Genomic DNA, 13,208 nt, shown 5'->3' on the forward strand with positions numbered 1-13,208 from the left:
CCCATTCTACTTGTGTGGTAAAGAGCTGGGCAGCTGCATCGGCTAAATTGTTTAACTGTGCAGCTGGGGTATTATTCCTTTGATGAGCTGAGACATGTCCTATAGACAGGGGTTGTTGCAGGGCATGCTGATATAACCACTTCCAGTATTCCAGTCCCCATACTGGTTTACCTCCTATTTCCCAGTGGTTATTTTTCCAGTTAGTGATCCACTGAGTGGCACCTGCCCATACCGCATAGGAGTCCGTATATACTGCGGTGGCTCCTGCTTCACAGGCCAGTTTAATTGCAGCCAATTCTGCAAGTTGTGCTGACCCATCAATGTCAGCAGTTAGGGGTGCTGCAGAGGTGTCTGCAGGCACTGCTGCAGCTTTTCCCTTCCATTTTCCTTTAACCAGCCTGGCACTGCCATCAGTGAACCATACTCCCTCAGGCTTAGAAGGATCAAATGGGGCAGCATCCTTAATGGGAGACTGCTGTGGAGGTAGGCGGTATTCATCAGGCATTCCTACTTTCCATAGGGATTCCTGAATCATAGTGGGGTTTTGTGCAGTGTCTGCACTACCTACCCTGTGGTGTATGTAAAGTGCCCATCTCTGGACAGTCATTTTTTGTGCTATACCAGGTGGTAACTCTTTCCCTTCCAATATAGGTTTAATGATTGGAAGAGGAGTGTGAATTGTGATGTCCTTATCCTGAGTTAATTCCTCAGTTTCTCTCAAGGCTGTGTAAGCTGCCAGAAGCACCTTCTCATAAGGCGTGTAGTTAGCCTGTGACCCTTGCCATGACTTGGAACCAAACTGAATTGGTCGTCTGGGAGCAGTGTCACTTTCTTGCCAGAGAGCATAAGACATTCCAGTGGCTCCCACAGTTAGGTACAAATGGAATGGGGCTTCAGGATGGATGGGACCCAGAGCCTGATAGGTGTGTATCTCCCCTATCAGTTGCCTGAGGGCTTCCTCGTGGGCAGGAGCCCATTCCCAGGCAGCACTTTTCTTTAACAAATTGTACAATGGTCTGGCTATAATGGCAAAGCCAGGTACATGTTTTCTCCAAAACCCCAGGGTTCCCAAAATCTGTCTCAATTGATCTTTACTTTCAGGGGAGGGTGCCTGATTTAGCTCTTGCACAGTGTCATTAGGCACAGACCTCCTACCCCCCATCCATACAGTACCTAAGAATTTTATCTCTTGGGAGGGACCTTGGCATTTCTCAGCTGGTAACTCTAAATTAAGGGCTTCTAGTGCTTCTTTGATTTGATTCATAGCCTCCTGTACCTCTTCTGAGGTTTTCCCACCTATTAAGATGTCATCAATGTATTGCACAGTTTGTATATTGGGTGGCAGTATAAGGTCATCTAGGACCTTTGCCAGTGCCCCATGGCAAATAGTGGGTGAGTGTTTAAACCCTTGTGGCATTCGGGTAAAAGTGTATTGTACACCTTTCCAAGTAAAAGCAAATCTTTCCTGGTCAGCTGGTTGCAAAGGGACCATGAAGAACATGTCCTTTACATCTAATACTGCTAGCCAGGGTTTATCCCAGGTTTGTATGGTGTTTACAATATCTGTTATGCTAGGGACTGCTGCAGTTAATGGTCCAGTGTTACTGTTTAGCTTCCTATAGTCTATAGTGAGTCTCCATTTGCCATTTGGTTTCTTGATGGGCCACACAGGAGAATTAAAGTGAGAGTGGGTACGAATTAAAATTCCTCGCTGTTCCAAATCTTTGATCAGGTCAGTAACAGGGCTTATGGCCTCAGCTGGGACATTATACTGCTTTATGTTTGTTACTGTTGAGGGCGGGAGAGCAGGCGCGCTGCTAAGTAAGTTTACAGAATAGTGGGGAGGGCTTTCCTCTTCCAGGTGGGTGGCAGAACTGACTCCAAAAGCCCATCTTTCCCCATTAATCCTTCCCTTCTTTCCTCTTAAAACGTCCATGCCCAGTATGTTGGCATTGCCCAAAATCACCTCATATTTTCGGGGCTGATGGTGGGGTTGCAATGGGATATCCAGTTTTATCTTAACTAATGGGTAAGTTATGGTACTGCCATTTACTCCTGTAACAAGTACCTGCTTTCGGCCAGTAAGTGGCGAGCCCTGAAAACTTTCTCGCTTAATCATGGACATTTGAGCCCCTGTGTCCATTAAGAAAGGAACAATGTGTTTGTCATTTACAGTTACATATATCCGGGGGTCTTTTGCTGTTGTTTTCTCCTCTTTGGATTTAAGCTGGTTTATTGGGAGAGGAGAGTGACCCCCGCAAGCTAGTTTCCCTGTTCTGGTAACTCTTGCAGTTGCTGCAGCAATGGAGTATACAGGGTGTTTGCAGCTGGGGAAGGAGGAGAGAGCTGCAGAGGTGCACTGGGAGTAGCATTAGTTGTCTCCCAGTCAGCTCTTTTAAAGGTGGTGAATAATTTTAGCCGCTCTGTGGGCAGTCCATTTATCACATCTCTGGGATACCCTAAAGCCAGACATTGTCTCCACAACTTGGCTCTAAGCTCCTTTTCCTCCTGGGTTGGCTCTCGCTTGTTTTTATGTCCTTTAGATGGTGTCCCCTTGTTTCCCTGAAGGGAACGCATCTTAGCTTTGCCTGTCAGTGCTCTGATGTCTCCGAATTCTCTAAAGTATGACACCAGAAGGTTTAGCAGTGCCCGAAAGGTACTGTTATGTGCTGCAGCTTCTGATCTAAGGGACAGTGCCACAGCCCTATGGTTACTCGGAGCTCCCTTAAGCAGGGGTCTGAGATCCTCTACATTTACCTGACCCTCCCATGGACTTTCATAGGCTAACTCTTGAGGGTTTTGGCCAAGCATGCTAATGACAGCCACAGTTAATAGAGCTGCTTTTACCTCATCTATGTTGGTCCAGTGCATTACTGTGGGTTCATCTCGGTCTGCTGGGTAAATTCCTCTTGCCCATCGACAAGCCAGAGACCAAAGTGTTTTAGGGGTGTTCCCCTCTGAGTGTTCCAGGAATATTCCTGCACCTAAGTTAAGGCGCTCAGTTTCTTGGGCTGTCAGGCGTATATATCCACCCCCAGTGTCCCAGAGGCGGACCAGCCACTCTATTATACCTTCCTCAGGCTTTTTAGCAAAATCTCCCTGGATTGTTTTTAACTCCATGGGAGTATATTGGCGGGTGGTAATTTTGGTAAAGTGTGTTGGAGCTTTACTCCCTTTTCCCTTTTTACCTCCCCTTTTTGTTTTTGAAGAGGTGGATGGATCATTATCATCCCCTTCTTCATCCAGCTCTGCCCCACTCAAATTTCCCTCATGTTCTTCTGATTTGTGATGTGTGATAGCTGGTCTTAATTTTACAGAGGGACCTTCCTCCTCAGAGGAGGGGGACTCATCTGCTGAATCCCAAATGTCTCCATCCCATTCCTCAGGGTCTAGCCAGAGAGCAGTCTCAACCTTAGCCCGGTTGATTCTGCGTGTTTTAGTCTCCAGCTTTTCCCTTCGTTCTATCCCTTCTTTCTCAATTAAGGGAAGTAATCTTTTCTGAAGATGTTCCATATCCCTATTCAGTGTTCTTACTCTGGTATCTAAATTCTGGCATTCCTTGCGCAGTGTGTCCCTTTCCTGTTGTAGCCTATTAAATTCTGTTGCCAGACTATGATAATCTTTACAGGCAGCTTGCCAAATGTTAGTAAGCAGCCATATACAAGCACCTTTTCCTTTCCCTTTCTTCATCTTGCAGGCAGTTCTCCAGTTACAGAAATGCTGCCAGATCTCTGCTGGTTTTCCCCAATATTTCTCCAACAGTTCTTTGCTCCACAGAGGATTTCCCCATCCCTCTTGGGTCAAACTTTTCTCTAGCTCAGGGAATTCTGTGGTGTTTATCATGACTGGTTTCATTGTGTTACTGTAGTGCAGCCTATATCACAATCCTGTTCGTGACGCCAAATCTGTTAGCCGATGGCCAGGGATGTTTGGTGAGGTGCCAGCTATGCCCGTTTATACCATCCGTGACTTTAACTGCTAGAGCTCAGAGCTCCTTCGCAGCGGGCAGTCAACACTGACTGACAGGTGCCCCAATGGCAGCACTAAGAGCCTCTCCACACCCGTGACTTTAACTGCTAGAGCTCAGAGCTCCTTCGCAGCGGGCAGCCAGGATTGACTGACAGGTGCCCCAAGAGTTTGCCCCGTGGAGGCGGCACAACTCAACGCTAGGCTCTTAGTACTCTCACCTAATGGCCAGGCTTTATAGCCAAAACGGCTGAGGTTCTTTAATTGTGTTGGCTGCTTTACAGTAAACCAGAGAAACAAGTCAGGCTTATGCACAATGGTTACCAAAATTTATTAAACTAGATTCTAATCATGTGGTTACAAAATTGCTAGTGCCTACTTATTTAAATGTAGAGATGTTACACACACAAACAAGTTACAAAACTGAAGCCACAATCCCAAAGAAAGAAAACAAAGTATAGAGCTCTATTTCAAAATATGTGTACACTAAAGATAGGAGATCAGGTGTGGGTGCTTCTTACCCTCCTTGCATCTCTCGATTCCAGCGGTGCCAAGCCAGGATCGGTCACTCAATTCCGCGGAAAGACGAATAAGGGACAAGGCTTAGGGACCCTCTTAGCTGCAGAAGCCTTGGGAGGCTGTCACTTATCTGACCAGCAGATAGATAGTGAAAAGCACTCAAAAATCATGGTGCTGTAGGTCCCATACTTATACCTCTGTACTCCTTTATTCTCTTTCTCCTTTCTTATGCCAAATTGGGGCTGGTCTGTCTGGGCGACGCCAGCTCTCGCAAGAGTAGTTCACACTTGCAAGGGAGAAACAATAAGTTTCGACTACTGGACACTTCTTTTATCAGGGTAAATATTTTCCCACCTAGGATGTTGGGGTGTGTGCATCACGCTATTTAGTAGGGGCTAAGAGCCATGTCTGTCACAGCTTCTCTGTCTGCTGTGAGCCTAATCGTTGTATATGTTCCCAGAGGCACATTGTCACAGCACACCTGTGCTTCTCACAGCTTCAAAGGCTGTGCTGGAATTTATGTTGAGTGCCCTGTTGTTTTGGCTCCTGTGTTTCCAGCAATGCTGGTCTGAGGGGGGGGCTGGCTGTCTGGCTACAGCATCTCCCTTTTATCTGGGCAGGATAACAAGCTATCTATTTCAATGACTCAGCAGAGCCCATTAGCCTTTGCACAGCAAGATCGAGACTAGCTAACAAGCTGGGGTGTTTCAGGCAAACACTGTCAGCATATGCAGGCAACAAGTCTTTCTTTCTCCATAGTATGTATCTAACCAAAGCTACATTATCTTAGGTTCTTTGCTGCACTTTATATCCATAGGTCTCATAGAGAGAATTATATTTATATAGGGAATGGAGCTACACCAATTTACACTAGCTGCGGATGTGACATATAATCTCCACAGCGGGTTGTGTGGGTGTTGCTAAAGAAATGGCAATAGGCAAGTTACATCACTATTAAATATTTTATCTCTGTTATATGTTTGTCTCATTTTGTAGATTGTTATGAAGTCTTCAGTCTCTGTTTTTTTCCAGTCTGAAGTACATTAGATCCTAAGGAAACAGTTATATCATTGGTGTAGAGCAGGGTTTCTCAGACTTCATTGCACTGTGACCCCCTTCTGACAACAAAAATTACTACATGACCCCGGGAAGAGGGACTGAAGCCCAAGCCCCACCACCCCAGGCTGGGGGGCCAAAGCCCAAGCCCTGCCATCCTGGGGAGCGCCAAAGCTTGAGGGCTTCAGCCCTGGGTGGTGGGGCTCAGATTTTGGCTTCAGCCCCGAGCCCTAGCAAGTCTAATGCCAGCCCTGGCAACCTCATTTAAAGGGGGTCACGACCCTTTCTGGGGTCCCAACCCACAGTTTGAGAACCGCTGGTGTAGGGAACTATACCCGTATCAGGCAGGCAGCTAGAAGGACAGAATCAGGGCTTCAGAGCCCCTTAGAGGTTTTTGGCCATGCTATTGTGCGCAGCTACCTACACACTGATATGGGCCATTGGTCCCATATGCTCTGGACACTCGGGGATACAATCCCTGCCCCGGAATGTGAGCCTCAAGCATTCATCAGTTGCACAGGTCCGCACTGGCCTTCCGAGAACACAGCCACCACTCCTAGGCAAGGCAAAGGGGAGAGACCAGGAGCAGGCTCAGCTCTGTTCCTTCTTCTACCAAGTGTCCAACATGTGCTCATAGGCAGGCCAGGCAGCTAGCAAGTGGACATGGAGCAAGCAAGGGAAGGCCACAGTTCGGCTGACATATGATCATCATACCATGCTATTTATTTAGGATTAACATAATCCTAGTAGCCTACATGGGATATATTTTAGCACTGATGTCCACAAATTCTATCCTAGTAGTCAGAGTTGAGATTCTTTATACAACTCATTCGTGTACACATTCTTAGTGCTAACATGGGGGGAAACGCAAAATGAACCCTCTTTTGGGCAAATGAAGAGGCATTGCTCTCATCAAAATGCTTTATCACTGAGCAGCAAGGGGCAATCCAGTGCCATGCTGTCATTCTATTTCTGGCTCAGCTCTATGCTGTCGTTTGAATGCAAGTAAATTCTTTACTTTTGGACAATTCTGCAGGAGATTTACAAAGATGCAAATACCCAGGTTCACACATTGAGAAAAATGGTCAAAGAAAAAGAGGAAGCCATCCAGCGGCAGTCAACCCTGGAGAAAAAGATCCATGAACTGGAAAAGCAAGGGACCATTAAAATTCAGAAGAAAGGTGATGGTGACATCTCTATTCTTCCTGTTGCTGTGGCCTCTGGGACACTGCCATCAGGGTCAGAAGCTACAGCTGGCACATTTGTGGGACCAGTGACTGGGGCTACGTCTTCAGTACCGTTGCCGCCACCTCCACCCCCATTACCACCAACATCTGAGACAGGTGAGAAGTATTACGACTCAAGGGGCAGGTGTGAGGTTGGAAGTTTATGGTGCAGTTCACTTTGCTTGATCTCCCTCACACTGGTTTCATGCTGGTTTAAGCACCATTGAGGGTGTAACTTAGGCTCCATGTCACACAACAGACATAGTCACGACAGTGAATATTCATGGATCCAACTTGACAAACCCAAACAGTATTTGAACCCAGATGCAGAAAACAAAGTCTGCTATGATTAGAGCAGATGGTTTTGTTTCATTCTTTTTAATGAGATGCATTCACTGGTATGTAGAGTGACTAGGGGCCAGATCATCAGCTGCTTTACATCAGCATCGGTCTGTTGAAGTCAGTGAAGCTACCAGCTTCAGTTTACACCCGCTGAGAAATCTAGCCCAGAGACATAATCTTTTGTGGCTTTTAATTCTCTCAGAGGTAATTCTTTGGTGGGTATTTGTTGTGTTCTGATTAATGCTTTCAGAGGCAAACATGTCTTTCCGCCTTCCTTTTGTAGTGCAAAACGGTCCTGTGACAGCACCTATGCCACCTCCGCCTCCACCTCCGCCTCCACCTCTTCCTGGTCCAGCTGCAGAGACAGCCCCAGCTCCTCCACTGCCACCCCCACCGCCACCATCAGCACCCCCTCTGCCAGGAACAGCCTCTCCCACGGTGGTTTTCAACTCAGGGTTAGCAGGTAAAGCGGTGAAACTGACATGCGTGCCCCACCAGTGCTTTCTTCAAACCAATTACAAAAAAAATCTAGCCATGCGGTTTAGGAGGAGCTCCATCAGAAAGTAACTTTTTTTTAAATTAGTAAATTAAAAAAAAAATCAAATTGAGAGCATCCCCTGGTGATGATAAAGCACAGAGAGACACCCCCTTACTGATCCCCGACATTCTACCCACCACTTGGAATAGCCGGAGTTTATAAACTTGCTAGTGTATTTTATGAAGGATTCCCCACTGCTGGTCCCTTCTCATATTATAATTAAAGCAGGTCAAAACGTTGTTTTCTTTTACAGAAAATGGCTTTTTTCAATTACACAAATTTTTCCAAAAATGTTTGTTTTTGTCAAAATCTTGCAGATTTTCTTCAGAATTCAATCATGTGTGGTTTAAAACCAAAAAACGAAATAAAATATATAATAATGGTTGCCAAAACCCAAAAATGTTTCAGGTTTGTTTTTTCAATGAAAACCTGAACATTTTTGAAGAAAGTTGAACAAAAACGAATACTTCTTTGGTTTAGTCGCAATTTTTTCTGGGAAAAGAAAGTCCTTGACCAGATCTAATAATATTATTTTTATGCCCTATTTGACTTACACTGAGTACCTCACCCAGCAAGTGAGTACTACTTGGTATCACCCCCCCAAGAGATCATGAGAGCACACTATAATTGCAGAAAGAGAGAAGCTGAGGAGTTCTGATTAATATATTTTTAAAACCGATTAAGTATTCCCACCCTTTGATCTTTTGTTTCCTTTGAAGGAGGAAAACTCTGAGAAGCAGAGTCACCATGGAACTAGTTTAAAAAAATAACACACATATAGCTGAGATTACTGATTAGGCTTTCCCTGGCAGGCTTATAAAAATAGTACTCCGATTTCAAAGCATGTGCGCTACTGTAATATTCCTTTGACACCATATCTTCTTAGGCTAATAATATGCAAGGGGCTACAGTATGTGGTTTCCTTTCACCTTTCTCTTCCTGAAATTCGTCCCGTATTCACACTCAGTCCTGTGCTGATAGGAAGAGTGAGCTGAGCAGAAGAGGGATTCTGATTTGGGGTTTTGGAATGGCTTTATAATGTCTGCTTGCCTGCCTGGCTGACCTTCTCTCTGTACTTTTCCTTTTTTAATCTACAACTGTTGGCTTGATTTTGTCATTAGTCATAGACCGCCCTGTAAAGCTGGTGCTCAGTCAGCCTGCTCCATTTCTGTGTATTGTCTTTCTACAATTAATATTGTTTCCTTTGAGTCAGGTGTGATTTGGAGGAATATTATATGCCTCATGCTGCAGTGTGGCCCATTAAAATCCACTCAGTTCCCTGAGCAAAGCTCATTAATGAGAAGAAAAGGGTCCTCTGCAATGCTCAGGAATCTCATCACAGGGTTTACTTGATTTCTGGTGCCAGGTTTAAATCCTATAGCGAGTGCTGAGAGTGTTGAACTACAGAAAATTACAGAGCTAGTTGGTGGATAGAAAATGACTGAGATAGGATTTACATATGGTATTTACGTGTGAGTAAGTATATTGCACACCAGTGTGATGGAGGTGGACTCCCTAAGTCTGTGAACTGGTTGGTTCTAGGAAGGAAAATAACCTGAACTCGATTTTGAAAGCTGCCTGAAATGGATTCTGATGCCACCCTCACATATGTATTAATTCACAGCCAGCTGGAATTTAGTTAGCTTAGCCTGTGTTGCCAAGTACATGTCTCTGTGCATTGTATATGAGTGGGCCATGAGGTTTTCATTGTGAAGAAAAACTCAGTTGATTTGTACCTCTTATTTAAAAAGAGAATTGTAGGATCCTGCCGCACAGTTCTCCTATACTGTAGCTTCCTATAATGTTCCTGACGTATTTTTGGGCCAGTGTTGTATTGAGGACTATTCTCTAGTATTTGTTCTTAAGGAAATCCACTGAGCCAAGGAAGATGAAAGTGTCAAATCTTGATAAAATGCCTACGTAGAAGGGAACATTTCTCCCACTGCTTATTCGTACAATGTCATGTGATCACCTTATCATGATGTACTGGGAATTTGTGAATTGATGAATTATACTATTCTAACCATCACTAATTTTTTTTCTCTTTGTTCTTTCTGCTTCCGGGTAAGATGGCCCAATCAAGCTTTTCTGTAGGTTCTTGCCAACTATTTTAAGTATTTACACCCATTTCCTTTCTGTCCCTTTTGTGCTGTGACCTCCTCCTTCTATTTGTTATTTTAATTTCAGGCTTGCTTAATTTTTACATTGTTTCTAGAGTGTGAGCTGCTTGTTAATTACCTGAAAATGTCAACCAGGTGTGCAAGCAACATAGGGAAAAGAGGGAACATAGGGAAAATGCCTTTGTACGTTCAAGTATGCACCTTCAGCAGGGCTGGCTCTAGGGTTTTTGCCGCCCCAAGCGCAAAAAAAAAAAAAAAAAAAAAAAGCCAGAGTGCCGCCCCTTGAAAAGTGCGTCCCCAAGCATGTGCTTGGTTTGCTGGTGCCTAGAGCCGGCCCTGCCCGTCCGATAACTTTGTGCATGCTGTCGAACAGAATTGTTTCTCAGTAGCAAGGTACTGATTTAGCAAAGCACTTAAGCAGATGCTTAAGCCCCATCAACTTCATTTGGGTCCCACTCACTGACTTCAGTGGTATTAAGCCCATGTGTAATGGGGTTTCCACTCACTGTTAGTGCTTCTCCTCTTGTCTAGATCTGGGAAAGAAGCTCTTTCAGAGTCAAGTGCACCTTTCTGCCCTGTCTGTGATAGTCTGCCAAGTCACCATATAGTCCACTTCTTCCAGGGTTATGAAGTCCAACAGGACCACTGTCCAAATGCCTTTTCTGGATGTTGTTCTGCTCCAGCTCGGGACTCTGTTCCACTATAGCAGTGACTGTAGGGGAACCTGGGCCCACCCCCTACACGAGGCTCCAGTCCAAGGACCCTATAACCAGCAATCCAGGTCTGCCCTGTCCCTATCCCTGTTGCTGTTTCCCTGGGCTCCTTCCTACCCAGCCTCTCTCTTGCCACTTGCCTGTTTCTGTGATTACCACTGGAGGCCACTCTACTCCCCATTGCTACTTCATCCCCTCCTAGCCTCTTGCTAGACTCCTTACTTCAGGGCAGAATCTCAAGACTTACTCTCCCCATGGACTTCCTCCATGTCCCTGATGACCTCCCTCATCCCAGGGAGTGACTGCAGCCTCCTTCTGCTTTCAGCCTCTTAGCTTTATAGTGCTGTTCCAGCCTTCCCCAACTGGGCTTCACTGTTAGTTAACCCTGGCCCTCCCTCTCCCAGGTGAAGCCAGGGAACCTAATTGACCTCTCAGGCCTTTGTTAACCCCATTAGGGCTGGTGTGGGGTGCACACCCCATCACACTGTGCTTAAGTGTTTTGCTGAATAGGATTGGAGTAAATCCCCTGCTTAAGTGCTGTGCTGACTCAGGGCTCTCAGCCTGTAAAGCCTCTCTTGGGGTCTATTCCCCGCTCAAGATCCTGTAACTGTTGAAGTCAGTGGCGGAACTATCATTGACTTCAATGTGTGTGGGATCAAGTCTCCAGATTGCATGCATAATTGCTGTTTAATTGATGGCATTTGCTCATGTACCTCAAGGAAAGAGTAGGACCACTTGGGTGTTACCTTACACATTTAAACATGGTTCTGTAACAAAGGCAGGGAATGCTTTTGTTCCATTTAGTATAGCTTCTCTTAGAGCTGGGCAAATAATTCACCGTGAATCATTTATTCATAAATGTAGTTTCTTTTTCTGTGTGGGTTTCTGATTTTGTCACTATTCCAGGTATTTATTATTCTAAATTCTTCATCAAGTAATTCTTGGCCTAGCAATTGTGTTGTAAGCAGTTCATTGCATTTGCTGGTCAAACTCAATTGACTAGTGTTTGATTTGTGTTCCTCCATCCTGATTGGATGACTATAACTCTGGCAATCATGTTTCCATGTGAATACTCAAATTTACAAATTCAAATTTTATTTTGTGAATGCTCTCCGGTGTCCACTTAAAATTCAGTGTTTCTACAACTATTCCTGCCAGTAAGCTCGTTCCTTAGAATGTCCATGGAAAGTGAACAGAAAAGGGACAACAGACACAGAAGAAGTGAATTCTTCTAAAAATTTGAATCAGGGAAAATGAGAGACATGAATGAGAGAAAAATGTTTGCATCATTTGCCCAGCTCTAAAGCACAAGAGGAGAGTGAACTCTGAAAAAGATGGTCTCTGTCCTGGAAAACAATACATGGAAAAGTATTGATGAGAGACAAACTGATTCCCTTTTTTCTTTCATGCTCAAATGTTATAGCTCAGGGTGTAACCTGACCATGTGGGTGGGACTGGGAAGAAATCTGCTGCTCATACAGTATTGCACAATTGTCTAGCTGCGCTATGGTGTGTGTCGGGGGATGTAGAGGGAAACTAGCACACCTGTCTTGGAAGAAGAGGTGTGTTCAAAACAGAACTCCGTATGTGAACAACCCTGAACTTTGGGAAAGTTTGCATCTGGATCAGAATTTTACAGTTTGAAACTACCTGTATTTGGAAGTATTATATATAGGACACTGCTGGAGATGGTCTGGACTTCTGTTGCTCTATTACCTCAATTTGTTTCAATGGACCAGATGACAGTTTTACAGGTTAAGTGGCTTTTTCCAACACTGGGGGAATAAAAAGCAGGGTTTCTCTCTTTCTGAGTGTAGCCTGAAAAGAATTTAATTGTTCACTCCACATTTGAAAATAACTTAACCACATTAATGAACCATAATGATCATCACAAACTCTTAGTGATTGGCTGGGCCTCTAAATCTCAGAAACAATGAAAAGCAAGTTACCAAAGTAACCAATCTACTTGAGATCATTTAGAAATACTGGGGTTTCATTGGTTTTTTTGGCAATTTGACACTTCTCTTATATGGCTTAATTAACCAAATTATCTGTACCATGGGATGTTTGAGGTTAGAAGGACCTGCACTGAGTCACCGACTACATACCTCTATATCGTCTCTTATTAATGTTTAGAATTACTATCCTTAGATGCCTGTCTAACCTTAGATATCTCCAGTGATGGAAGCGCCACAGCCCTCCTTGGTAGCTTGTTCCACTGCCTAATTATTCTCAGGGTTATAAAGTTTTTCCTAGCAATTAACCTACATTTTCCCTGCCCCAACTTTAGCCTATTACTTCTTCTTCTGTGCTCGTTCACCAATGAGGATTAATTGGTCCCATCTTCTATAGCATCCCTTCAAAGTTACTTTAAAAGATTTATTGGTGCTGCACAATCAGAGAAGGCAAAAGCATTTGTTACCCCAAGATGTAATTGTGCTAAAATTGGAGACTGGCTTTTATGTGCTTTAAAATACAGACAAACTCAGGCTTGTGTGAAACAGTAGAATCCCTTCCCAACAGGCTATGGAAGCCTCTGTTCCCTTGTAACAAAATCTTTGTAAAAGGGCTTCTCTTTCCCTTGTCACACACTGCTGATTGAATCCTCTGCTAGACAGAGGACTCACTTTTAGCTGACTCCTCAGCTACAATCCCCTCTCTCGGTTTAATCCAAAGGATGTACGTCTTCAGCTAGCACCTCTCGCTGTTGCTAAAAGCCTTAGTCCTA

General features: G+C 44.5%; 1 protein-coding gene across 14 annotated transcripts in view; it reads left to right on the forward strand.

Moving 5' to 3' along the window:
- Positions 1 to 13,208, forward strand: part of FMNL2 (formin like 2) — a 268,077-nt gene that overhangs the window by 235,839 nt on the left and 19,030 nt on the right. For 8 of the 14 annotated variants that reach the window (XM_043525641.1, XM_043525643.1, XM_043525639.1 and 5 more), the window contains 2 exons: positions 6,578 to 6,884; positions 7,393 to 7,572. In XM_043525641.1, coding sequence (XP_043381576.1) covers positions 6,578 to 6,884; positions 7,393 to 7,572 — 487 coding nt within the window. Of the gene's footprint in view, positions 1 to 6,577; positions 6,885 to 7,392; positions 7,573 to 9,716; positions 9,738 to 13,208 lie in introns of all 14 variants that reach the window. The other 6 variants (XM_043525637.1, XM_043525640.1, XM_043525638.1 and 3 more) reach the window with 1 other exon arrangement.

Source organism: Chelonia mydas, chromosome 11 (assembly GCF_015237465.2).
Source record: "Chelonia mydas isolate rCheMyd1 chromosome 11, rCheMyd1.pri.v2, whole genome shotgun sequence".
Taxonomy (NCBI): Eukaryota; Metazoa; Chordata; order Testudines; family Cheloniidae; genus Chelonia; species Chelonia mydas.